Source organism: Engraulis encrasicolus, chromosome 1, assembly GCF_034702125.1.
Source record: "Engraulis encrasicolus isolate BLACKSEA-1 chromosome 1, IST_EnEncr_1.0, whole genome shotgun sequence".
NCBI classification, from domain to species: Eukaryota; Metazoa; Chordata; class Actinopteri; order Clupeiformes; family Engraulidae; genus Engraulis; species Engraulis encrasicolus.
Genome location: NC_085857.1, coordinates 541,455 through 568,818, shown reverse-complemented (window position 1 = coordinate 568,818; position 27,364 = coordinate 541,455). Strand labels below are relative to the sequence as shown.

Below are 27,364 nucleotides of genomic sequence, written 5' to 3'. Positions count from 1 at the left end.
TGTCTCTGGCCCTCAGCCACTGGTGGTACTTGAGACATCTCTGTTGGTACTTGGAAGAATTCATTTTGTGCATTGATTTGAAGGCTGATTTGTATTAATCTGAAAACATAATGCAGAATAATACTAGGCAAGCAAGAAATTAAAAAACAAACTGGAAGGCCTTTACTGCGATGTTCTCATGTTGGTTGTCAAGGTGGTGGTACTCGGAGAGCTCAATATTTTCTAGAGTGGTACTTCACACAAAAAGTTTGAGAACCACTGGCCTAGGCCCTATGTTTTTTCCATGGTCTTATCTGCGTGTGTGGAAAATGAAAAAGAAAAAAAATGTACTCCACTGTCTCCCCTGATCTATTTCTGTGGATTTCTTGTAGGGTATTTCGAGATGGCCAGAAAACCATCCAGCTCGCACGATGAAGAGAACTGAAGATGCAAAGTATCCCGTTTGAAGGAGAGCCCAGATGGAAAGTTAGATGTGGGTTGGTGAGGAGAAGACAATTACATCCTTAGTTCTATAGCAGTGGTTCTCAACCTTTTTTGAACAAACGCCTCCTTGAGCTCAACATAAGCCTCCCAACGCCCCCTCAGCCTCATCATAAGCCTCCCAATGCCCCCCTTAGAATTGAAAAATAAAATGGACTAATGTAACTCAATGGTTACTAAGCACCGCGCCCCACTCAACTGTATCCTTCTCAACGCCCCCTAGGGCTCCCTAACACCCCCTGGGGGGCTGTACCGCCCCCGTTGAGAAACACTACTCTATAGTTACTGCAAACTGCTACTGGAACCAGAAACCAAAGAACGAGAACCAAACTGCTACTGGAACCAGAAACGTTTTGAAAATGACGGAGCTGCTCATCAACGGTGGCTTTCCCGAAGCCAGAAACTCCGCAGCGCAGGATTGGTGCAAGTCCTGCCTCTCTGTGCGGACGCTTCACAGGTGGATCCCGATCCTCAGCTGGCTCCCCAAATACAACTTCCAATGGCTGCTGATGGACGTCCTGGCCGGCATCACCGTCGCACTCACCACCGTCCCTCAGGCCCTGGCCTACGCCGAGGTGGCGGGCCTACCTGTTCAGGTAAATGAGGTGGCATCACCGTCGCACTCACCACCGTACCTCAGGCTCTGGCCTACGCCGAAGTGGCAGGCCTACCTGTTCAGGTAAATGAGGTGGCATCACCGTCGCACTCACCACCGTACCTCAGGCTCTGGCCTACGCCGAGGTGGCGGGCTTACCTGTGCAGGTAAATGAGGTGGTAAGGTTACCTGTGCAGGTAAATGAGGTCGCACTCACCACCGTCCCTCAGGCCCTGGCCTACGCAGAGGTGGCGGGCCTACCTGTTCAGGTAAACAAGGTGGCATCACCGTCGCACTCACCACCGTCCCTCAGGCTCTGGCCTACGCCGAGGTGGCAGGCTTACCTGTGCAGGTAAATGAGTTGGCATCACCGTCGCACTCACCACCGTCCCTCAGGCCCTGGCCTACGCCGAGGTGGCGGGCTTACCTGTGCAGGTAAATGAGTTGGCACTCACCACCGTCCCTCAGGCTCTGGCCTACGCCGAGGTGGCAGGCTTACCTGTGCAGGTAAATGAGTTGGCACTCACCACCGTCCCTCAGGCTCTGGCCTACGCCGAGGTGGCAGGCTTACCTGTGCAGGTAAATGATTTGGCACTCACCACCGTCCCTCAGGCTCTGGCCTACGCCGAGGTGGCAGGGTTACCTGTGCAGGTAAATGAGTTGGCATCACCATCGCACTCACCACCGTACCTCAGGCCCTGGCCTACGCAGAAGTGGCAGGGTTACCTGTGCAGGTAAATGAGGTGGCAGGCTTACCTGTGCAGGTAAATGAGGTGGCAGGCTTACCTGTGCAGGTACATGCCAGTTTTGATAGTGTTGTAAGATTGCAGGTAAATGAGGTGGCAGACTTACCTGTTCAGGTAAATGAAGTGGCAGGGTTACCTGTGCAGGTAAATGAGGTGGCAGGCTTACCTGTGCAGGTAAATGAGGTGAAGTGGCAGGGTTACCTGTGCAGGTAAATGAGGTGGCAGGCTTACCTGTGCAGGTACATGCCAGTTTTGATAGTGTTGTAAGATTGCCTTTGTGCATTTTTTTGCCCAAAAAAGTAAGTTTTGTCCATTTCCCCTGAGTTTTATTGATTTTTTTTAATTAAAAGTTTTTGTCTTTTACCTGATCTGTTTCGGTGGTGAAACTTCCGTCTTCATCAGAGGGCCACATGGATGTTGAAGTGTGTCGTGCTTTAAAACAGCTGATGTTGTGAAGTGGAGGTGAGACCTTCCTGTCACATTTCCTCCCACATTTTTTGAAACAAAAGAAATTTGAAGACTTGATATAACTTAAGACATAATGAACATCATACGCTTTCACAGGGCGTTGTGGAGCATCTGTTAACATGTAAAGTCATGACAGAAGCATCTGACCTGCTCACAGGGTTCACATACTTTCAAGCAGCACAGTGCACTGCACTCACAGAGACTGATAACGTGATGATACACCAGGCAACTTTTTGAGCAACGCCTTTTGGCAACACTTACTTTTATCGAGAGAAATTGGATCAGGAGTAGACACATGTCCTTAGTCATTTTACTGGAAAATTAAGAGCTAATGATGTCATTACCCAGTCATGTTGCCCAAAACAGTTGCCCTGTTAATAGTATCTCATGTGTATCTAATCTGGCAACCTTACTATGAGATGTTATTTAGATAATTTATCACTACAATACTGTTATCAAGAGAAATTGGATCAGAAGTAGACACATTTCCTTTTATTCCATTTTATTGGAAAATTAAGAGCTAATTATGTCATTGTTGCCCAGTAACGTTGCCCAAAACACCTGCCCTGTTAATAGTGGATCATATGGGCCCTGCAAATGGTAGGGCACTCGTTTGCTATGCGGCTGACCTGGGTTCGACTCTCGGCCCTAGTCCTTTGCCGACCCTTCCCCATCTCTCTCTGACCACTCACTTCCTGTCACTACCTTCACTGTCCTGTCAAATGAGGGCAATAAAAACCCCCCAAAAATATTATAAAATACAAAATAAAATGAAAATAATAATATTGGCTCATGTGTATCTAATTTGGTTCTCTTGACTTTACAGTATGGACTGTACTCTGCCTTCATGGGCTGTTTCATCTACTGTGTCTTGGGGACCTCGAAGGACGTGACTCTGGGGCCGACGGCTATAATGTCTCTCCTGTGCTCCTATTACATCGGAGGTAATTGTAGTTCAATAGTCACATCTTATAATGGGTTTCAATGGGATAAAAGACTACAATGTTTGTGTTCCGACGGCTATAATGTCTCTCCATCATGGCAGCCACTGTACAATTACAGACCACTAATTGTAGTTTCACGGTCACATTTTATAATGGATTTCAATGGGATAAAAGACTACAGTTTTTGTGTTCCTATTGCATCGGAGGTAATTGTAGTTCCATACTCACATCTTATAATGGGTTTCAATGGGATAAAAGACTGCTATAATGTATCTGCTGTGTTCCTATTGCATCGGAGGTAATTGTAGTTCCATACTCACATCTTATAATGGGTTTCAATGGGATAAAAGACTACATTTTTTGTGTTCCTATTACATCGAAGGCGACCCCGTGTATGCTGTACTGCTGACGTTCCTCTGCGGCGTAATCCAGGCTGCAATGGCGCTCTTCAGATTAGGTAAGAGGGACTGAGGAGATGTATTTTCATTTTGTAATTAAGTATACAAGTACTCTCACACACACACACACACACACACACACACACATATGCACTCAGGTGAAGATAATGACACTCTTCTCCTAATGACCAAGCAGCTACTCAAAATGTCTTTTCATCTTTTTTTTCAATTGTCTCTATTTTTAAAGGATAACACCATTTGTTGTTAAAATCCGAGGAAGGGGATTCATTCTGCCAAAGAAGGGATTTCTGCCAAAAATATTGCTTTTGAGGCTTGCAGAAAAAAAACATTTTATATGCTTCTCAGAACTACTGCTAAATACTCGGTAGTTGAAGCCAAAGTTGAATTGTTTAGGGGAACATACAATGTCATGTTTGGGGGAAAATTTGGACCGCACATTTGACAGAATTAAGATGAGCTGTGCAATAAGCCATCACTGACCTTTTATATTTCTTTCTTGATCTTGTTTTTAATGTGTGCAGGCTTTCTACTAGAGTTGATCTCATGTCTTTAATGTGTGTGTGTGTGTGTGTGTGTGTGTGTGTGTGTGTGTGTGTGTGTGTGTGTGTGTGTGTGTGTGTGTGTGTGTGTGTGTGTGTGTGTGTGTGTGTGTGTGTGTGTGTGTGTGTGTGTGTGTGTGTGCACTACAGGTTTCCTTCTAGAGTTGATCTCGTATCCCGTCATCAAGGGCTTCACCTCGGCTGCAGCGGTCACCATCGGATTTGGACAAATTAAGGTACGCAATACGATCAACAATACGAGCAATTTGACAAATACGAGAATACGATACAAAAAGAGAAAAGGGGAAATGTACGATTAATGGCAAACATAATTGTTCAATACGCTCTTTTAATGTCCCCTATTTCATTTTCTACCTTTTTTTTTGCAGAATATACTGGGACTTACGAATATCCCTCGTCAGTTCTTCTTGGAGGTTTTTTACACATTCCAAAAGATTCCTGAAACAAGGTGAGCCGACATATTTTATGCATCACTAGCATAGGCAAGACATCGTTTGTCATCTATAGTACTACATTTGGTAACACTTTACTTTACGGTAAAGTAATTACTGTGTACTTTCTGCGTAACAACAGGGTAACAGAGAGAAGTTTCATGATTAGATAGTTAGAAGATATGCAGTAGTTTCATAGTAATTACTGTGTACTTTCTGCGTAACAACAGGGTAACAGAGAGAAGTTTCATGGTATCTAACGGGTAAAAAAGGGGTAATTACAAAGTAAATACTATGTTATACACATATCTCAAGAATTACTATGAAACTACTGCATATCTTCTAACTATCTAATCATCAAACTTACCTCTGTTACCCTGTTGTTACCCAATTAATGGTATTTACTTTGTAATTGCCCCCTTTTTACCCTTTAGATACCATGTAACTTCTCTCTGTTACCCTGTTGTTACCCAGAAAGTACACAGTAATTACATATGGTAACTGTACCGTAAAGTAAAGCATTACCGTACATTCCATTCATACACTGTAGAGACAGTTCGGTGTGCTTCACATATACGGGGGCAGCCGTGGCCTAACGGTTAAGGAGTTGGTCTTTCAATCTGGGGGATATAGGTTTGAATCCCACCTGACCTCTCCCTACACCTACATCCATGGCTGAAGTGCCCTTGAGCAAGGCACCTAACCCCACTCTGCTCCAGGGACTGTAACCAATACCCTGAAAAATAGTAAATGTAAGTCGCTCTGCATAAAAAGTGTCAGCTAAATGAAATGTAATGTAATGTAATGTAATACGCATAACAGCAATAAATATAATCCCAGCAATGAAGACCACTCATCATTGTCGTGTCCTACACAATACTTTATTTGCTAATGAAAGTGTAACTTGCTTGTCCTTCAGGTTAGGTGACGTACTTCTGGGCGTCTGCTGTTTGCTTCTTCTGAACGTTTTTTTCTGGATGAAAAAGACGCTACCCCCCCTGACGGAGGCTCAGCCCACATGTGTCCGCATGACCCACAGGCTAGTTTGGGGGGCCGCTACAGGTATGACTGTACATCATTGCAGATGGTGTTACCATATTGGCCAGAATAGAGGAGGTTGTTTTTGTTTGCCCTTTAAAAAGGGAGGTTGTCTTACATTCTAGACAAAATAGCACCAAAAATAATGTTTTGACTCAATTTGTCTGATTCGGTCAATAATGGAGAGGTCAAGAAATTGTCTCGTCCAAATAATATTTCTAGTTTCTATCCTTTGTTCCGTTATGATGTCTCCAGCAGCGTGTTGACTGGTTGTGACATCATCCCAGGCTTCATTTTTGCATGACAACCTGTTACAGCAGCCAAATGCCAAAAGACACACATGATGGGTTTTTTTTGGCTGTTTGGGCATAGATCACTTGAAGTAACAACAAGTTTGGTCCACTTTTTTGTGCACCGAGATACATGATGGCATCATGGCTTGTACAGTTTGTATAATGTGGTTGGAAAACACTGTAAAGGTGTCAGCATCGGCTGTTGTAGATGAATGGCAACGTACTGCTACACCAAAAGAAATAAGCATCCCTATTGTTTAAAGATCAACTTCCACTAAAAACTGGTTTTACTCGTTCCTTTTGAAAAGGGGAGGATCACCCCTTGTTACATACCGGTACACTTGCTACGCTTCAAGTTCGAGTTCAAGTTTATTTAGCCATATCAACAGTATAAAATACAGTTGTTAGGAATGTTACTTGGTGTGCTCACACAACAACACAACAAAATACACTAAACTAGGAGGGGGGGGGGTATGAAAGAAAACAGGGGGGTACATAAATAAATAAATAGGGAATGTCATACAAAAACATTGGAGACAAAGAAAAGTGCAATGGAATATGTAAAGTGCATTGTATGTAAAGAACAGTAGTAACATTGTGCAAAGTAACAAAGGAGGTAGGAAGGTCAGTGATTCTGGAGGCTCTGCGTAACACTCTCTCCAGATGTTGCTTTTCCAAGTGGTGCCTCACATCCACATGCTGTTGTAGGGGTAATCCCAGTTATTGGACGTGAGGAATATTCTTCCTCACGCAAGGGCACCAAAATATGTAGGGTCAACTACAATTAATGGGTACGACGTTAAATGTAAGGGAAGTACAGTAATGTAATTATAATTACATTAATAAGTATACAATTCTTATACAGTTCCAAATATGTAATGTGTTATTACTATATGTGAGGAATAAGAGTATAAGAAATGATGCATGAAGAGTGTATTAAACTCTTCGCGCTGGGTATCAATAATGTGTAGGTGTGTACTTATGGAATCGTCAATTGTCTAATTAATGATTGCATAAAACACGGTTCATGACCGTCTCATAAAATCATGACCATTATTGACTAATAATCTGAAGGTTTTGTGTGAATTCTTTTCTGGTTGACTTCGTAGAAATTGTTCAAATAAGACAAACACGGTTCACCACAATGTACATTTATTGTAAAAGCATCATCCGGTCATAACACTGATACAGTCAATGTGACTTGCAGGGCATAAGAACTTAGGTAAAATATACAATATATACACGGGGTATGAGGGGATGCGCTATGCATGTGTGTGTGTGTGTGTGTGTGTGTGTGTGTGTACGCTATGCGAGAGAGAGAAAGAGAGAGAGAGAGGAGGGGCGAGTGGCGAGCGCTTTCTGTGAGCGCCGCGCACCTCTGTTACCGCCGCGCACCTCTATTACCGCGTGTGCGGAGCGGTGGGAGGAGAGAGAGAGTGAGAGATGTATGTTCTATGAACTATGGCTCAAATGATTCTGCGCAGCGCGACGCGCAGGACCGAAATATGAGACATGAGGAGGGGCGTTAAGCTTTCGGCTGATGAAGCGGGAACTTATCTTCAAGATAGGATTCAAGCTAATCAGAGAATACTGTCCTTTGTCTTAAGGCTTTACAGTATGTGTGGGGGGAGGGAAAGGGGAGCGTTTGGCGCTCTTTTCCGACAATAGCTTACGTCCTCGACTCAGTGACTCTATGGGTTAAAACACGGGTACGTGTATCTCTGTGAGTGGATAATTTACATGTGGGTGCAAGTATGCCAATCCTGCACTACAGTAAACTAAGAATAGCGTGTGGCTATTTGTGGTGCTGAGAGGGGAGAAAGGGAGAAAGGAAAGAAAGAACAGATAGAACAAAATAACCCAAAATAAAATATATCACACTCTACAAGTGTGGATATTTAAACACAACTCCTCAAAGCTATGTAACAGTTCTAACTGCATATGCCCAATTTCAGTGCTTACTGCGTTATCCTTGGTAGGAAGAGAGAGAGAGATCCTTTGATCTCTCCGGCGAGGTGGGTGTGTGCGTCTTCGTGCGCACGAGGTCCTTTTGTTCTCCAAGCTATACCACGCGGTTCCGGCGCGAGGCTGCAATATGTCCAAAAAAGGTCTTGCTTCGTTGAACGGGGAAAGTTAGGGTATTTCGTTGTGTAATCCGATTGTCTTTGCGGTGCCGTCCTGCGAAGGTCCAGTGAAAGGCGGGTGCACGTAGGTCCGTTCCACGCGTAGTCACTATACCGGCTGTCCACTCTCTTGGGGGGGACAGACAATCAGGCTCAGCCGAGTCTTCGTAGACTCTAGGCGAGGTCCTTGATTTCGGTACCAGTAAAAAGATTAACAATTGTCCGTACAAAAGTTATCCTATAGCGCGTGAGTTCCTCGTGGGTCCTGACTCACTGCTCTCCTAGTAGGGTTCGCAAAAGTCAAATGCAATACAAACGAAAACCGGTTGAAGGAAGAAATATATCGACTGTAGTGTTAACCTGGCCAAGATAACTTACAGTTTCAATAATTTCTAAAATAGACGTCTCTCCAAGGAGACGTGTCCCGGCACGTTTCACATCTCGATGGAGGAAGTCGGGGTGAGGTGATAGCGGGGATTCCTACCTTGACCTGGGGTTTTATAGGTACAGGGGCGGGGCTGAGCCACGTATGTAATAAGAAACCAGGTACAGTAGAAAACAAAATGGTGTCTGTATTTTACAAAATGGTGGGCATTTGTAAAATGAGGGGAAATGAATTAAACTTTAGGGTAATAATGCCTACAGTGTGTTTCCAAATTGACATAAACAATGCAGAATCAGGAGGGAATCATAGGAAGAGCCTATACTACACTTTACGTCAATTTGAAAAAAGACGTTTCCCCCTTGTGTTTATGCTTGCCCATAGATATGCTGTTTTTCTAAAAACATGTTGAGTCATTTTTTTTTCACAAGTTTTTAAAGCAAGTGCTGGCTGGTGGAACGAAAACAATTAGCTGTCAGCTGTTTGCTACTCTCGGATACACACAGAGAAAGGAGGAGGTCTGCACTCTCTGAGTGCATTTCTAGTTTAATTTTGTCTTTTTACCTTCTGTTTTCTTCTTCTGTCCTTCTGTTGCATTTCTTCCTAGTACGAAACGCATTGGTCGTCGTTGGTGCATAGTCAAATGTTCTAACAAACAGATTTCTGGTGGGCCGCATCTAGCCCCTGGGCTTCATGTTTGACATCTCTGGTTTAACACGTGCTTTTATTCATTACTTTTGTTTTCATCTTCTGCTGCATTTCTTCCCAGTGCGTAACGCGTTGGTTGTCGTTGGTGCCACGCTCATGGCCTTCTCCCTGGAGGTGTCGGGTCACCACGTCTTCACCCTGACTGGCAAGACCTCCACCGGCCTCCCTCCTTTCACACCGCCACCCTTCTCAGAAATCACCCCAAACGGGACGGTCACCACCTTCCAAGACATGGTGCTGGTGAGTCTTATTGTCAATGAGCCCGTTTACAGTATGCGCATCAATAAACCGTTTATGATCAGGTTTTTGGAGTTACCGGTTTATTCGAGAGCTCATGTAAACTGAATAAACAGTTTTCATAATCGGTTTATTGCCGTTATCGGTTTATGAGAAATCCGATTTGCACAGGTAGGTTTTTGGCTAATAAACTGATTTCTGAAGACATGTAACCAGCATAATGGGGTTATTATCAGGCTATTGACATTCTAGAAAGATACGTAGCCAATCACAAGCCTTAAATGCTAGCTTCGTGTCACACACTTTAGTGGAACACAGGCAACCGACGGACTGCATATAAACAGCAATAAACCATTTACTCCAATAACCTGTTTATTCCAATAACCTGATTATTGTGGCCATATAAACGGGCTCAATGTACACTTCCTAAGATTTGCAATGTTTGAGGTTCAAACTCAGTAATGGTCTGGTCATGTTCCATGTTTTGGAGCCCCATTTTTTATAACAATAGTCATGAACGTGAACCTTTGATTATTTTGAAGACCATATTCTTAGTGATGAAATACATTATACTGTATACAGCCTGTCAACATGTTCTGGCTGGATGCCTTAAGGCAGATCACTATATTTCCCCCTGTGCAATCCTGTAATACTATGAGCTATTCTGAACTTGTATGTGGAGTGGAAGCTATAGTACCATTATGGTTAACCTGATCAACTTGGCTGCTTGGAGGAGTAGATAAGCCTGCACATCTAAACCTAGATAGAAAGAAAAGAGTGCAGTATGCCTCAACCAGGTGTTTTCTCTTCCCACTTTGTTACAGCTACTGTGTGACTGTATCTATAATGCATGGAAACACAACGCGCACGTTCTCAATGAGAGCACTGTGGAATGGATTAACCCATTGATGCCTGATGTGGCATTGAGCAACATTGGCCCTGCCGCCTGGAGCTACATTAACATTCAGGCTCATGAGATTTGAGACAACTTTATTAAAAATCTCTGTTTGTTTGAGATGAATGAACACATTCTAATGAAAGATGAGGGTCTTAGTGTCTAACTTAGTGCATATTTTTATATGCTTCAGAAGCCGAGATATTTAGATTTTTATAGGCTGAGGGCAGCTTTTCTTAAAAAGGGCTTAGGCATTCAACCGCTTTTTTGCAGGTGCCTTAGGCGTCAATGGATTAAAGTAGCCAATAGCAACTCCAAGCCAGCCATGCCCATGATAGGCCATTTGACCTCCCAGACGCTGCACAGACAAGCCAACATGAAGTCATAAACCAGCCAACCCTCGCCCAGTTTATCCTTTCAAGCAGTGATGCATATAATTGCTTTGAAGAAAATCTATAAATAAAGTAAACACTCTAGTAAATGATGACAAAAAGCATTGGGCATTTAAGAGGATTGTGTTAATGTGCACAATTGTATTCAACATGAATTGTCATTACTGAATAGTTTCGACATTGTTTTTTCTTTGTTTTCAAGGAGTTCAATTTCCCCCAAATTCCCCACAATGGACTCCCTTGTTCATCCCCTCCCACTCCCTTTTGTCATTACCAACAACTCCACAAAATCTCATCAAAATCTGGGCATAACTTTAGACTTGACAGCCCAAACAGCACAGGAAAAAAAAGTGGGAGCAGTATAATCCTGGTTGAAGTAGACTTGCTTTCTTTCCATGAGGATACATACTGCTCACCGCTTGCTGTGGCAGTTCTTCACATCTGTTTAGTACGTGAAGAATCCTTGCACACCTCCTTGGTCAGGTGCGTAGGAGTGGATCCCCTGGGTTACCAACGTTGAAGCAAAGAAAGCTCCCGCACACTGTTCACATTTGCATGGTTTATTCGGAGTAGACAGAAACGTCGCAGTAAACCATGCAAATGGGAACAGTGTGCGGAAGCTTTCTTTGCTTTATGGTTCTTCTCTTCACATTTGAATTGAAATGATGTGAGCTGCAGCAGCTCACTCTTTATGGATCAGGGCAGTCATGGGTGAGCGGTTAGGGCGTCAGACTTGCATCCCAGCGGTTGCCGGTTCGACTCCCGACCCGCCAGGTTGGTGGGGGGAGTAATCAACCAGTGCTCTCCCCCATCCTCCTCCATGACTGAGGTACCCTGAGCATGGTACCGTCCCACTGCACTGCTCCCCATGGGGCGCCACTGAGGGCTGCCTCCTGCACAGGTGAGGCATAAATGCAATTTCGTTGTGTGCAGTGTGCAGTGTTCACTTGTGTGCTGTGGAGTGCTGTGTCACGATGACAATGGGAGTTGGAGTTTCCCAATGGGCTTTCACTTTCACTTCACGCTTTCACTTATCTATTAATGCTCATTATTATCTCTCATTTCTCTGAGACAGGATCTTGGTGGAGGATTGGCCATTATACCTCTTATGGGACTTCTGGAAAGTCTTGCAATAGCTAAAGCCTTCGGTAAGTGTCTGTATTACTCTCATGATAAAAAACTGTGTGTGCGTGCATGTGCATGTGTCAACATTTTTATGGGCCTTTCCTTTTACAAAAAAGATACATATATTTTCAATATGCATGAAACCTACAAAAATACAATAATACAGATTTTTGCAAAGCTAATGGAAACTTTCAGAGTAATGTATTGAAACATTTGTGAATTCCTCATTGTGCAAGCTCTTCTTCTCACTAACTCTTTTTATATGTTTTTTAGGAAATGAAAATAATTATCGTATTGATCCGAATCAGGAACTTTTTGCTATTGGTATGTCACTTATTTACAACCACTATTGTCATTGCTGATACACAGATATAAAGCCATGAATCTATATAATATAGCTAATGTATATTCATGAATCCATTTTACATAAACGTCTTCAACAGGGATCACTAACATCATGGGGTCCTTCGTGTCTGCGTATCCCGTCACGGGGAGTTTCGGAAGGTAAGTGGAGACATTTATTGACGTACGCAGATTGACAGAAATTATGATCATCACTAGTATAGAAGGGGTCATATTACATTACATTACATTACACTTAGCTTACGCTTTTATCCAAAGCGACTTGCGGTTATCATTACAGGGTATTGGTTATATTCCCTGGAGCAGTGTGGGGTTAGGTCCTTTGCTCAAGGGCACTGCAGCCATGGAGTGTGGTAGGGAATGGAGGGTGGGATACGAACTTGCAATGCTCTGATCTATAGTCCATATCCTTAACCACAGTATGAACACACAAGATTTGGTCAAAATCCATACACCTGTTCAATGTAAGTGTTTAAAACCAATCCATATACAATCTATATTTCAGACAATAAGATATTATTTCTCATGGTGTCCAGTCAAGTGCACCAAGGGGATAAATTATTAAAAATAGTGCACCTGTCCTTTACACATCTGTGTCTCTCTGGGAAAATGATGGTTTGCTGTGATCACTTCAAAGTATGGCATAGAAGGCCACATACAGGTACTGGTAGAGTTGCAACTTTTATGATGGAATCGAATTGATGCACGTTTGGTTACACTTTGCTTGATGCCGGCATCATGGCAGTGTCATAATAGTGTCATAACACTGTCATATCACATTCATGGATGAGTTATAAATATCATGTTAATGTCATTTCAATGTTTTATGATAATGAAAAGTTGGCATTGTTTGGGTTGTCTGTACCATAACAGAATGACACTTAATGGCAACATATTTGACATGTCCATGATTGTGTTACGACACTGTTATGACATTCCATACCTATGACGCCGGCGTCAAGTTAATTGTTTCCACACAGGTTATGTGTATGGGTGTGTGATATAAACAACGTACATGTAGGGAGTCTATTCATTTAATTCTGAATTCAATATTTCTTCTTCTTCTTTGCAGAACTGCAGTGAACTCTCAGACAGGAGTGTGTACACCAGCGGGAGGCATCATTACAGGTATTGATTGTAAAATAGCATTATTACAGGTGATTATGAAATAGCATTATCACAGGTGGATATGAAATTGATTATGAAATAGCCTTATTACAGGTGATGATTATGAAAGTAACGCATCATAGTAGAAATGTCATCATGGACCTCTCAAATCTGGAAAATCATTTTCAATCTCCCTTTCAGAGCACTTAAATACAGTGTGGGGATGTGCACATAAAGTGTAAGATCACAAAAATATGGATAGCCTGTTTTGTCAGAAATGGTATTCCCTTGATGTGTTGGAGGGAGCTTTCTTTAATGGCATATATCTGTATTATCTGTATTATCTGTATTATTATGTTTGATTTGTCTTTTTTTTCTCGTTGCCAGGTGTGCTTGTGTTGCTGTCTCTGGCGTATGTCATGCCAGTGTTCCATTACATTCCGAAGGCGTCTCTGGCCGCTGTCATCATCTGTGCAGTCGCCCCCTTATTCGACTACAAACACGCCATACAACTGTGGAAGGTCAAAAGTAAGTTCATGTTTTGTTTTGGGTTTTTTTTTAAGTCAAGTCTTGCATATAAGCCGTAACGAGAGTACGAAAGGCCATCCTGTGTTATTTCTTATGGGAGTGAACAGTATGTGTATTAGAAATGGCCAAAACAAAACAGGCGTTTTTGAATCACTGTCGAGATCTAGAAACCTTGTCTCGAAACAGCAAAACAGGACGTATAGTAGATGAAAGGAAACTCAGTTGCATATTACCTAGGCCAGTGCTTCTCAAAGTTTTTGTGTGAAGTACCACTCTAGAAAATATTGAGCTCTCCGAGTACCACCACCTTGACAACCAACATGAGAATATCGCAGTAAAGGCCTTCCAGTTTGTTTTTAAATGTCTTGCTTGCCTAGTATTATTCTGCATTATGTTTTCAAATTAAGACAAAATAAATCAGCCTTCAAAACAATGCACAAAAAATGAATTCTTCCAGGTACCACCAGAGATGTCTCAACCACCAGTGGTACGCGTACCACAGTTTGAGCACCACTGACCTAAGATACCCGTGATTACACTCCACGAGGGCAGACTGCGTATTAGAATTTATATTCAAATTAGATGGAGTAGCCTTATCCTGACGGTTAGTATTGATGAAGTAAAATACTTGCACCGCCTATTATGCCAACGTGTTTGATCTTGTCTTATAGTTGCAGACAAATCATTTTGCATTTTTTTTTACATTAGCACAGAGATACCACTAGAGGTCACTGTTGGGACAGGTTTCAGATTACAGGCAGAGAGGTTCTAAAGGCATTACGAGAGACTCCACTCGCCACTTTTCTGCGTGGTACTGCACTCTAGGGGAGCCAACGGAGGAGTGCATGCTTTATTCAGAATGAATTCATTGTTTTTACCCAACAATTATGTAGGCATATATGTGCGTCCTCTCGACAGCGCCCCCTAGGTGAACTGCAGGCATGGGGTGACTAGTGAGTGGGGAGGCTGTATGTAAACCGGCTGTGGTACAGGTTTTGAAACTTCATTTATTCATTAATTGGCCAATTGTGTTTGTTAAGAGGTGGACCTGCATGTATACATACAGAAGACATGACACATGAGACATTGGAAAGTCAAAGAATGCGCGCACATCAGTGGCACAGGTGCTGGACCAAACGTAAGATAACTGAAAAGAAAATAAAGGTCCGCAACACTGTAAATGCTCCCAGAAGATTTATTGGCACGACGTTTCGGACTCAATGTCCTTCATCAAAGTGCAACAAGTGGTGTTGCACTTTGATGAAGGACATTGAGTCCGAAACGTCGTCACATGAGACATTGCACACACCCTTAAGTGTGGTTTATGCCTCGAGATCAGCGTCACTGCATCATGATGCAGTGAGCCGCGCAGTTAACGGAGTGAAGCCCCCCCCCATCACGCAGGTACTCTGGGGCACCTCCCCGAAATTGTGTCTCGACGCAGGGAGCGACGGCGTGAAAGGGCGAAAATAGGTCTCTGATTGGTCCTCTCGACCAGCCTGCTCTGTCCTCGAGTCGAGAACAAGCGCTACTTCCTTGTTCTAACCTTCGTCGGTCTACGGACTGTGAGCTCTTCATTAAATAAGTTGCCCGTGCTTTGTTGTTTGATTTATTTACACGAACCAAAGACAACACATGCGCTTGCAAGTTACGACGCTGAAGTTATTTGGACAGTTGAACAGTGGTTCCGAGGTCGAGGAAACATTCCGCTTCGTCCTCGACAAATGAGCCACTTCTTTGTTCCAAACTACCACTGTGGCTGCCAGTGCGATCAAACATGCACGTGATATAAAGATTTAATGTTTCATTTTCATTCTCGTCGAGTCTGTGATGCTAAAAAACAACCGACACGTCTAGTTTACTCTTTGTATTGAAGGCAGTTTCAGCGTGGAATGACATCGCGCTGACCGTGCTTCAAAACAGGGCATAAACCAAAATTAACTGCATCATGGCTGCGACAAGCTCACTCTGTGGCACAAGTAGGAAGCATAACCCGCCCTTTACCCACATTTCTCCATGTAACATTGTGATTGCTAAGAGGTGGACCTGCTGCATATAATATATCATATTGCTCATTGCTAAAGGTGGACCTGCTGCATATAATATATCATATTGCTCATTGTTAAGAGGTGGACCTGCTGCATATAATATATCATATTGCTCATTGTTAAGAGGTGGACCTGCTGCATATAATATATCATATTGCTCATTGTTAAGAGGTGGACCTGCTGCATATAATATATCATATTGCTCATTGTTAAGAGGTGGACCTGCTGCATATAATATATCATATTGCTCATTGTTAAGAGGTGGACCTGCTGCATATAATATATCATATTGCTCATTGTTAAGAGGTGGACCTGCTGCATATAATATATCATATTGCTCATTGTTAAGAGGTGGACCTGCTGCATATAATATATCATATTGCTCATTGTTAAGAGGTGGACCTGCTGCATATAATATATCATATTGCTCATTGTTAAGAGGTGGACCTGCTGCATATAATATATCATATTGCTCATTGTTAAGAGGTGGACCTGCTGCATATAATATATCATATTGCTCATTGTTAAGAGGTGGACCTGCTGCATATAATATATCATATTGCTCATTGTTAAGAGATGGACCTGCTGCATATAATATATCATATTGCTCATTGTTAAGAGGTGGACCTGCTGCATATAATATATCATATTGCTCATTGTTAAGAGGTGGACCTGCTGCATATAATATATCATATTGCTCATTGTTAAGAGGTGGACCTGCTGCATATAATATATCATATTGCTCATTGTTAAGAGGTGGACCTGCTGCATATAATATATCATATTGCTCATTGTTAAGAGGTGGACCTGCTGCATATAATATATCATATTGCTCATTGTTAAGAGGTGGACCTGCTGCATATAATATATCATATTGCTCATTGTTAAGAGGTGGACCTGCTGCATATAATATATCATATTGCTCATTGTTAAGAGGTGGACCTGCTGCATATAATATATCATATTGCTCATTGTTAAGAGGTGGACCTGCTGCATATAATATATCATATTGCTCATTGTTAAGAGGTGGACCTGCTGCATATAATATATCATATTGCTCATTGTTAAGAGGTGGACCTGCTGCATATAATATATCATATTGCTCATTGCTAAGAGTAAGAGGTGGACCTGCTGCATATAATATATCATATTGCTCATTGTTAAGAGGTGGACCTGCTGCATATAATATATCATATTGCTCATTGCTAAAGGTGGACCTGCTGCATATAATATATCATATTGCTCATTGCTAAAGGTGGACCTGCTGCATATAATATATCATATTGCTCATTGTTAAGAGGTGGACCTGCTGCATATAATATATCATATTGCTCATTGTTAAGAGGTGGACCTGCTGCATATAATATATCATATTGCTCATTGTTAAGAGGTGGACCTGCTGCATATAATATATCATATTGCTCATTGTTAAGAGGTGGACCTGCTGCATATAATATATCATATTGCTCATTGTTAAGAGGTGGACCTGCTGCATATAATATATCATATTGCTCATTGTTAAGAGGTGGACCTGCTGCATATAATATATCATATTGCTCATTGTTAAGAGGTGGACCTGCTGCATATAATATATCATATTGCTCATTGTTAAGAGGTGGACCTGCTGCATATAATATATCATATTGCTCATTGTTAAGAGGTGGACCTGCTGCATATAATATATCATATTGCTCATTGTTAAGAGGTGGACCTGCTGCATATAATATATCATATTGCTCATTGTTAAGAGGTGGACCTGCTGCATATAATATATCATATTGCTCATTGTTAAGAGGTGGACCTGCTGCATATAATATATCATATTGCTCATTGTTAAGAGGTGGACCTGCTGCATATAATATATCATATTGCTCATTGTTAAGAGGTGGACCTGCTGCATATAATATATCATATTGCTCATTGTTAAGAGGTGGACCTGCTGCATATAATATATCATATTGCTCATTGTTAAGAGGTGGACCTGCTGCATATAATATATCATATTGCTCATTGTTAAGAGGTGGACCTGCTGCATATAATATATCATATTGCTCATTGCTAAGAGGCAGAGGCGATTCCTCTTTGAGTACAAGGGAGGCGCCGCCTCCTGTCCAAAATCACGGAGAATAGTATGTAAACTAATGCTTTACACAACTTAATAACATTGCTATTTCAGACCCAGCTCCATAGAAAATGCATGTGCTCAACTTAGAGATGAAACCAATCTGTTATAAGATCCCGAGGCTCGCACGAGTTTTTTTTCCGCTCATGACAACGCAAGCGAGTCGAGTCTCAATGGACTTCAATGGCATGTGGGATTGTACGATTTTTCAATGGCAAAATGCTAAACGGTCATTGGCTATTGCCGTGAAATTTTTTTGATTTTGAGACTGAGCCTCACTGGGAGTGAATGGAGAAGAGAGAGGAGGGGGGAGGGACCGGAGACTGGAGCTCCGACTTGTGATTGGGTGAACCCCGTGTCAGTAGGCTACAGTAGTTGATTTCATTTCGAAATGTGGATATGTTATTAATTTGACTGAGAAGTTTCGTCGTGGTAACCAGTGGGGAAGCTATTCATTGCGGTGTACTCCAGTTTTGTGTACATATTCTTGTAAACCTAGTGACACTAGTGTTGCGAATAAAGTCTTAATAGTGGCATGTCCTTATCCTTTTTAATCTCCCAATTCAAAAGTTGAAGTTGCCTACTTTTCGTTAGGGCTAGCTTGCAAGAAAGCTAGAGCTATGCAAAATGCCAAGCATTGTGGATTAAATTCTGGCGAATTCCAGTCGTCCTTATGAGGAGGAAATGAATATCAAGGAGCAGAGCAGAGCACTGCCTAATATTGAATTGGTGAAAAAGGTAGGGAAGAACAACCGTTTCTTTTGAGCTTTCGTGGTGTCTTATCAACTGGTTAACTGCCAAGTCCCGTGAGTGGCGAGTCCTTGTTTCCTACTGTGTTGGCAATGTCTGGTAAATAATTAAAGATTTTGCGACCTCTAGTGGTAAATTAAGCCGTGCACCCAGTGATGAACAAAGACAACGAAGGCAAACTAAATCACATCATTATGTGGCGGAGGTAGGCCTAATGATAATAATAATAATAATAATAATAAAAACATTTCCCTATGAATAGGCTACAAGGGGGATAATGATTAATGATTAACAAATTTGTTTCAACAAGAGTCCTTTAGTGTGTGAGGCCATATGTGGCTCAGGACCAATGTAAGATGTGTGTCAAAATTCCCCCCCCACCTTTATTTTTGCGTTTTGGACATATTGTAATTGAACAGCCTCCCCTGTTTGACAGACTACCAGCCGCCACTGCTAAGAGGTGGACCTGCTGCATATAATATATCATATTGCTCATTGTTAAGAGGTGGACCTGCTGCATATAATATATCATATTGCTCATTGTTAAGAGGTGGACCTGCTGCATATAATATATCATATTGCTCATTGTTAAGAGGTGGACCTGCTGCATATAATATATCATATTGCTCATTGTTAAGAGGTGGACCTGCTGCATATAATATATCATATTGCTCATTGTTAAGAGGTGGACCTGCTGCATATAATATATCATATTGCTCATTGTTAAGAGGTGGACCTGCTGCATATAATATATCATATTGCTCATTGTTAAGAGGTGGACCTGCTGCATATAATATATCATATTGCTCATTGTTAAGAGGTGGACCTGCTGCATATAATATATCATATTGCTCATTGTTAAGAGGTGGACCTGCTGCATATAATATATCATATTGCTCATTGTTAAGAGGTGGACCTGCTGCATATAATATATCATATTGCTCATTGTTAAGAGGTGGACCTGCTGCATATAATATATCATATTGCTCATTGCTAAAGGTGGACCTGCTGCATATAATATATCATATTGCTCATTGTTAAGAGGTGGACCTGCTGGCGTTCCTGCTGACCTTCCTGCTGTGCCTCTGGGAGATCCAGTACGGCATCGTGGGAGGAGCTCTGCTGTCAGGAGCCGTGCTGCTCTACCATCAACCAGGCCACGCATCAAGGTAATACACCACCCGATATATAAACCATCAACCAGGCCACGCATCAAGGTAATACACCACCCGATATATAAACCATCAACCAGGCCACGCATCAAGGTAATATATAGTATTCATTACTATGTGGTTAGGCAGCAGGCTGTCAGGAGCCGTGCTGCTCTACCATCAACCAGGTCACACATCAAGGTAATATATAGTATTCATTACTATGTGGTTAGGCAGCAGGCTGTCTGGAGCTGTGCTGCTCTACCATCAAGCCAGGCCACACATCAAGGTAATATATAGTATTCATTACTATGTGGTTAGGCAGCAGGCTGTCGGGAGGCGTGCTGCTCTACCATCAAGCCAGACCACACATCAAGGTAATATATAGTATTCATTACTATGTGGTTAGGCAGCAGGCTGTCGGGAGCTGTGCTGCTCTACCATCAAGCCAGACCACACATCAAGGTAATATATAGTATTCATTACTATGTGGTTAGGCAGCAGGCTGTCGGGAGCTGTGCTGCTCTACCATCAAGCCAGACCACACATCAGGGGCGGAGCTCTAGGGAGGGCGAGCAGGGCACTTGCCCGTGGGCCCAGGGCCCTCCTGTATTGGTGGTGGGGGCCCTATTGTGAGCGTGGCAAGCTGTATAGGGGGCCCTATAAGTGTCTTGCCCTGGGGCCCTGTGTGCAATTGTTCCGCCACTGCCACACATCAAGGTAATATATAGTATTCATTACTATGTGGTTAGGCAGCAGGCTGTCGGGAGGCGTGCTGCTCTACCATCAAGCCAGACCACACATCAAGGTAATATATAGTATTCATTACTATGTGGTTAGGCAGCAGGCTGTCGGGAGCTGTGCTGCTGTACCATCAAGCCAGACCACACATCAAGGTAATATATAGTATTCAGTACTATATGGTTAGGCAGCAGGCTGTCGGGAGCTGTGCTGCTCTACCATCAAGCCAGGCCACACATCAAGGTAATATATGGTATTCAGTACTATATGGTTAGGCAGCAGGCTGTCGGGAGCTGTGCTGCTGTACCATCAAGCCAGGCCACGCATCAAGGTAATATATAGTATTCATTACTATGTGGTTAGGCAGCAGGCTGTCTGGAGCTGTGCTGCTCTACCACCAAGCCAGGCCACACATCAAGGTAATATATGGTATTCATTACTATGTGGTTAGGCAGCAGGCTGTCTGGAGCTGTGCTGCTCTACCATCAAGCCAGGCCACACATCAAGGTAATATACCTATATGGTTAGGCAACAGGAGCTCTCCTATCAGAAGCCGTGCTGATGTACCATCAAGCCAGGCCAAGAATCACGGTAATATATTGTACTCAGTACTATATGGTTAGGCATAGGCAACAGGGTTATCGTAGGAGGGTCACTTCTGTCCGGAGCCGTGCTGCTGTACCATCAAGCCAGGCCACGCATCAAGGTAATATATGGTATTCAGTATGGCATCGACTTCGCATGAAGGTACTATATCAGTGGTTCTCAACCTTTTTTGAACAAACGCCCCCTCAGCCTCATCATAAGCCTCCCAACCCCTTAGTATTGAAAAATACATAAGACTAATGTCCCCCAATGGAAAATAAGCCAAGCCCCTTTCAGCTGTATCCTTCTCAACGCCCCCCTGGGGCTCCCCAACGCTCCCTGGGGGGCTGTAGCTCCCCCGTTGAGAAACACTGTACTATATGGTTAGGCAGCAGGGTTATAGTAGGGAGGAGCTCTCCTGTCTGGAGCTGTGCTGCTCTACCATCAAGCCAGGCCAAGAATCAAGGTACTTTATTGTAGAATCGCTCTGTTTGTCCCCCCTCTCTCCCCCTACGAGACGATTCCAGCGTTCCGATTGGCTGCATCCCGCAGTCCTGTGTTATAAGTAATGTTGACGTTCGATATCAGTTAGTCTGTGGTTTTATTATTGTTGTGGCTCGTCGCTCCCTTAGCTTGGACAGAGGACCAATTCCTGTCTGAGCTAGAGCTTGAGCCGCCAATACCTTAGACAAAGTGTTTACTGTATTTGTATGCTGCATCGGTCTTCTATAACGTTTGCTGAAGGACACTTTATTTACTTTTGTCGTGTGAAGTCATTACCCACGTCAAGAAACCCACAGCACGACAATATTGTTATCGTAGGAGTGTCTCTCCATGAAGCAAAAAATAATGAATTAGATGAATTTTATATCGACTCGTGGTCATTTCCCAATCCTTTCCCATCTCTCTCTATCCACTCACTTCCTGCCTCTTCCTCTTCCTCCTTCTAAGGTTTCTGATCGTGCCCCCCTCTTCCTCTTCCTCCTTCTAAGGTTTCTGATCGTGCCCCCCTCTTCCTCCTCCTCCTTCTAAGGTTTCTGATCATGGGCCGCTGGTGATGGAGCTGGACAGTGGCCTCAGCTTTCCCGCAGCAGAATACTTGAGCGATACGATCTACAGCCACGCTCTTCGAGGTGAGATTTCAATATTTTCTGTCACGTTACAATGGCAATAGCACTAGATGTCTCAGAAGAACTGGGAAATGTCATCTTCAAACATAACATCAGCTTACACACTGTGCAGTACATATAGTACACACTTTTACAGGTTAGGCTGGTCTCTCCCTAGAATACCTTCAATGCACTTTAAGACCTTAAAAACTACTCCATCAGCATCATTATAAGGGTTATGCAGTTATGAGCATCAGTTTGAAGTATGTATTAGATGGGATATATTACAAGCCATATTCTCAAAACATTGTGGAAGACTTTTTCTTGGTGAATTGTCCCCTCAGAGGGTGAACTCAGTCAATCAGCTCCAGTCATATCAAACCAGAACACAAGGTGTCCAAACAGATCTACTTGTTGTTGATGAAGATGTATCTGCTCAAGATGCACAAAAGACAGTACATCTAGATACTGTGATACAGTCAATGCACAAGCCTTGATGCAAAGTCTCAGCAAACAGTCACGCAACACACTGAATTGATCAATCCGAGAAAGTGCCCTGAGGGAAGTCTTAGTAGACCTCCCAAAACCAGTTCTTACCCAGTACATGTGCCCTCTTACCGTATCATTTGTCATGATTGTGTCAAGTCCTCTCACTTAGGAATCATTTCCCTTTCCCCTGTCAGCCAATTAGCGTCCTTCATGACGACGTAGACACTTTTCAATCATGGCTCTGGTCTATATTATTAAACAATATAATTATCTTGCTTATTTGAATCCCTTTTTTATTTAGAAATTATTGTAGGGCCTTCATTTCTCCAGCTTTCCCTCTGTATAGTACGTAGGGGCAACAAGTTTAGAAAGACCAACTTTAGTAGCAGCAGTGTTGGTGAGAACTGCATTGTATCTTTATCTCACGCAGTGGTCCTTTACATTAGAGACGGCCAAAACCGAGTACCACTGTGGACACTTGTAGCCATTGATCTTTGAGTTTACTTATCAAATAATCATTAATCTAAACTAAACTTTGTCATGACATTTCCTCGAGTCTAACAATGCAGACAGCTGCTGCGTTATGGTTTCATTAGGCACTCTGCGCCCACTTCTTGCGATGTGTTTTTTTTTTTTTTTATCATGTCTATTAACGCCGCTTTGCCAGATGTACAAATCTTCGCGAACCAAGGGGTCTTGTTTTTCACAGAATCTTAGTTTGAAAACGTGTACAAATGTGTGTCTGATTGTGTGCTAGCCAGTTAGCTACGTGACCTGCGGTCTGGGGTGTAGCTTGCCAGGGGAAATGTTCTTGTCTGCGAGCACGTAGCCCTACAATGTGTAAAGTATGCTCAGTACTTTTACACCTGCCTTAATCTTATGTCTGTTTGGCACCTTGTCACATATTCACATTGTCCCTTTTCTATATGTGCTTTATACAAGCAGTTTAACTCTTCGTATGCCTTTCATCACCCTCTCTCTACAACATGCAATCTGCTAGTAAGAGCATACATCAACATCAGTTGATAAAACCGAGCAGAATTGTTAGAATCTTTGGGATATGCTGGAGAAAGCCTAACACAGCATTTATACTCTACCATCATCAATAGTAGATATGGGTGAAAACGTAATGCATCACTGGAAGTTTTACAAGTTAGTAAATACAGACAAGTTTATTGACGACCATCTATACAAGATCTTGGTGAAAACTTAATGCAGCACTTCAACGAAATGAATCCAGACACAGCAGAAGTGTATTTAAACAATATAATACAATACCAAATGTACGGTGCAATTATGGCAAAAGGCTGTCCAATAGCATGTTACTGTGTGTGACCTTTTTTTTGTTGTTGCACCGCTGTGTATTTCACTGTATGTGTCTTGTAATGTTTCCCTCGTGTTGTCTCGTCTTGTCCTAGTGTCACCTCCTCGTTCGGTGGTGTTGGACTGTCATCATGTCAGCAGGATTGACTTCACTGTGGTGAACGAACTCGGAGTCCTTCTCCGGCAGTTCAAACTCCAAAACGTCCGTTTGGTCTTCTCTGGATTGAAGGTAGGCTACGGTACCTCAAAACATAAACCTGGTGCAGTTAGTGCTGTATACGGTGAAAGGGGGACGGGGATCATCAAAAAACAAACTACTGTATATAACGTGTCTTATTGACCAGTTGCAAGAAATCAAAGATGGACATTCTGAACCCTTTCCTCATATTCATCTTTTAGTCTTAAAACCAAACGTCTTCAGTGAATAACAAAAACAAGGAAATGTGCCTTGCTGCTGTTCCAAAGCTTTTGGAGACTGCAACTACCAGCCACAGCTACACCCGCCCAGCCAATATGACATATTATTAAGCCATCTAGCATCTTGATAAGTGTAGCGAAGGGGAGTAGAGTTGCGCAGCCGGGACTCGAACACAGACCTTCTGGGGGAGTAAACTTGGTCTCTGACCACTACACCAAAGAGCCAGGCTCGTTGGCGAGACAGTCAGAACACACCCACAGCCCTAGTGATGGTCACTCCACACCCACAGCCCTAGTGATGGTCACTCCACTCCACCCACCACAACTCTAGTGATGGTCACTCCACACCCACAACCCTAGTGATGGTCACTCCACACCCACAGCCCTAGTGATGGTCACTCCACTCCACAGCCCTAGTGATGGTCACTCCACTCCACACCCACAACTCTAGTGATGGTCACTCCACNCCCACCACCCTAGTGATGGCCACTCCACTCCACACCCACCACCCTAGTGATGGTCACTCCACTAGTCAGAACACCCACAACCCTAGTGATGGTCACTCCACTCCACACCCACAGCCACCACCCTAGTGATGGTCACTCCACTCCACACCCACACCCACCACCCTAGTAATGGTCACTCCACTCCACACCCACACCCACAACCCTAGTGATGGTCACTCCACTCCACACCCACACCCACCACCCTAGTGATGGTCACTCCACTCCACACCCACAACCCTAGTAATGGTCACTCCACTCCACACCCACAACCCTAGTGATGGTCACTCCACACCACACCCACAGCCCTAGTGATGGTCACTCCACACCCACACCCACAACCCTAGTGATGGTCACTCCACTCCACACCCACCACCCTAGTGATGGCCACTCCACTCCACACCCACCACCCTAGTGATGGTCACTCCACTCCACACCCACAGCCCTAGTGATGGTCACTCCACTCCACACCCACCACAGCCCTAGTGATGGTCACTCCACTCCACACCCACAGCCCTAGTGATGGTCACTCCACTCCACACCCACAGCCCTAGTGATGGTCACTCCACACCCACAACCCTAGTGATGGTCACTCCACACCCACAACCCTAGTGATGGTCACTCCACTCCACACCCACCACAACCCTAGTCATGGTCACTCCACTCCACACCCACCACAGCCCTAGTGATGGTCACTCCACTCCACACCCACAGCCCTAGTGATGGTCACTCCACACCCACAGCCCTAGTGATGGTCACTCCACTCCACACCCACAGCCCTAGTGATGGTCACTCCACACCCACAGCCCTAGTGATGGTCACTCCACTCCACTCCACAGCCCTAGTGATGGTCACTCCACTCCACACCCACAGCCCTAGTGATGGTCACTCCACTCCACACCCACAGCCCTAGTGATGGTCACTCCACTCCCACAGCCCTAGTGATGGTCACTCCACTCCACTCCACAGCCCTAGTGATGGTCACTCCACTCCACAGCCCTAGTGATGGTCACTCCACTCCACACCCACAGCCCTAGTGATGGTCACTCCACTCCACCCACCACAGCCCTAGTGATGGTCACTCCACTCCACACCCACAGCCCTAGTGATGGTCACTCCATCACAATGAGTTTTAGTCTGGCAGTGCAGTGTGGCAGCAACCATTTGAATTCGCCATTATGACCTAAGGCTCAGAATGTTGAAAGAAAATTATAAAAGTTCCGAAAGACTTTTTAAAAATTATTATTCATCCTGTTGAATTGTATACGAATACCGGTATTACAGACAGAATCAAGTGGTGTACTGTGCTCTACTGAGTAAATGTGTCGTTATTGAAGTCTAGTGTCCTCTTCCAGAGCGGCCTCCTGGAGGTGTTGAACGCAGCAGATCTACCTGGACTTCAATACGAGGACAACGTGGAGGCTGCTCTCCAGAGCCTGTTGGACACTCATGATGACTGAAGACGATTTAAAGAATGCCACCCACTCTACTGCTCCATGTTGTATTGGTTAAGTGATGACTGAAGAAGATACAACATCCACCACCCAGATACAACACTGATGATGACTGAAGACGATTTAAGGAATGCCGCACACTCTGCTGCTCCATGTTTCATTGGTGAAGTGACGTTTCGGCCGTCTGGCCTTCTTCAAACTTACAAAACACGCCCATCCACATCCACAGTGCCTTTACATCAACCCCAATTTGTATGCACAAGAAGCCAGCACCTCAAGAAAGACTTTATTGGTGTACGATACTTCTTTTTTTTTCTAAAGACTGAACAAGATTTACCATCCACCACCCACCCAGTCAGGACTGTCTATGAAAATGGTTTGTTTTCATCCAGTACACTTTGAGAAGTTCAAGATGTTGCCGTAGTCCAGAATTGTACAAAGCCCCCTAAGGGCCATAGTATGAACACAAACCAAGATTTTTCCTCTCCCTGCACTTTAGGCCTATATTGACGGTGGCCACCTTTTACGACAGACCCCACCTTCACTAGGTCCCCTGAAAATATAACTTAATTGTAGAAATTACAATTTCAAATGAATTGGATATTCAACTAGCTACCTTACATTCAATGCCCTGTAGTACCAGTAGGGGGCATGTGGGTGCATGATGACACCTAGCCTCCCATTGACACTGAATGGAAGCTAACTAGTGGAATGCAGCGCCACGGAATTCAGAGTCGTGACAACCGGGGTACAGGAAGTCAGTTGCTGACATGATTCACGTACAGATTCAAATAGTTCCAGACAGCTGCTGTCTTTTCGCTAGAGACATACACAGAAC

At 43.5% G+C, this 27,364-nt stretch overlaps 1 protein-coding gene across 1 annotated transcript; it reads left to right on the top strand.

The window, feature by feature from the left end:
• Nucleotides 1-394: 394 nt before the first annotated feature.
• Nucleotides 395-26,950, top strand: slc26a11 (solute carrier family 26 member 11). The gene is made up of 17 exons (XM_063198609.1): nt 395-1,076; nt 3,116-3,233; nt 3,616-3,690; nt 4,342-4,427; nt 4,581-4,660; nt 5,563-5,705; nt 9,249-9,427; nt 11,787-11,859; nt 12,110-12,160; nt 12,280-12,340; nt 13,272-13,327; nt 13,694-13,834; nt 19,797-19,875; nt 20,929-20,977; nt 22,265-22,364; nt 24,248-24,381; nt 26,428-26,950. Exons 1-17 carry the CDS (start codon nt 840-842, stop codon nt 26,530-26,532), a joined length of 1,767 nt encoding a protein of 588 aa, XP_063054679.1. The 5' UTR covers nt 395-839; the 3' UTR covers nt 26,533-26,950.
• The last annotated feature ends 414 nt before the right edge of the window (nt 26,951-27,364 follow it).

Bases quoted from the DNA above. Each gene is read 5' to 3' on its own strand.
- slc26a11 (XM_063198609.1), top strand. From the start codon at position 840: ATGACGGAGCTGCTCATCAACGGTGGCTTTCCCGAAGCCAGAAACTCC. The intron at 5,706-9,248 runs GTATGACTGTAC...ATTTCTTCCCAG, and splicing joins AGTTTGGGGGGCCGCTACAG to TGCGTAACGCGTTGGTTGTC. The intron at 12,161-12,279 runs GTATGTCACTTA...CGTCTTCAACAG, and splicing joins TCAGGAACTTTTTGCTATTG to GGATCACTAACATCATGGGG.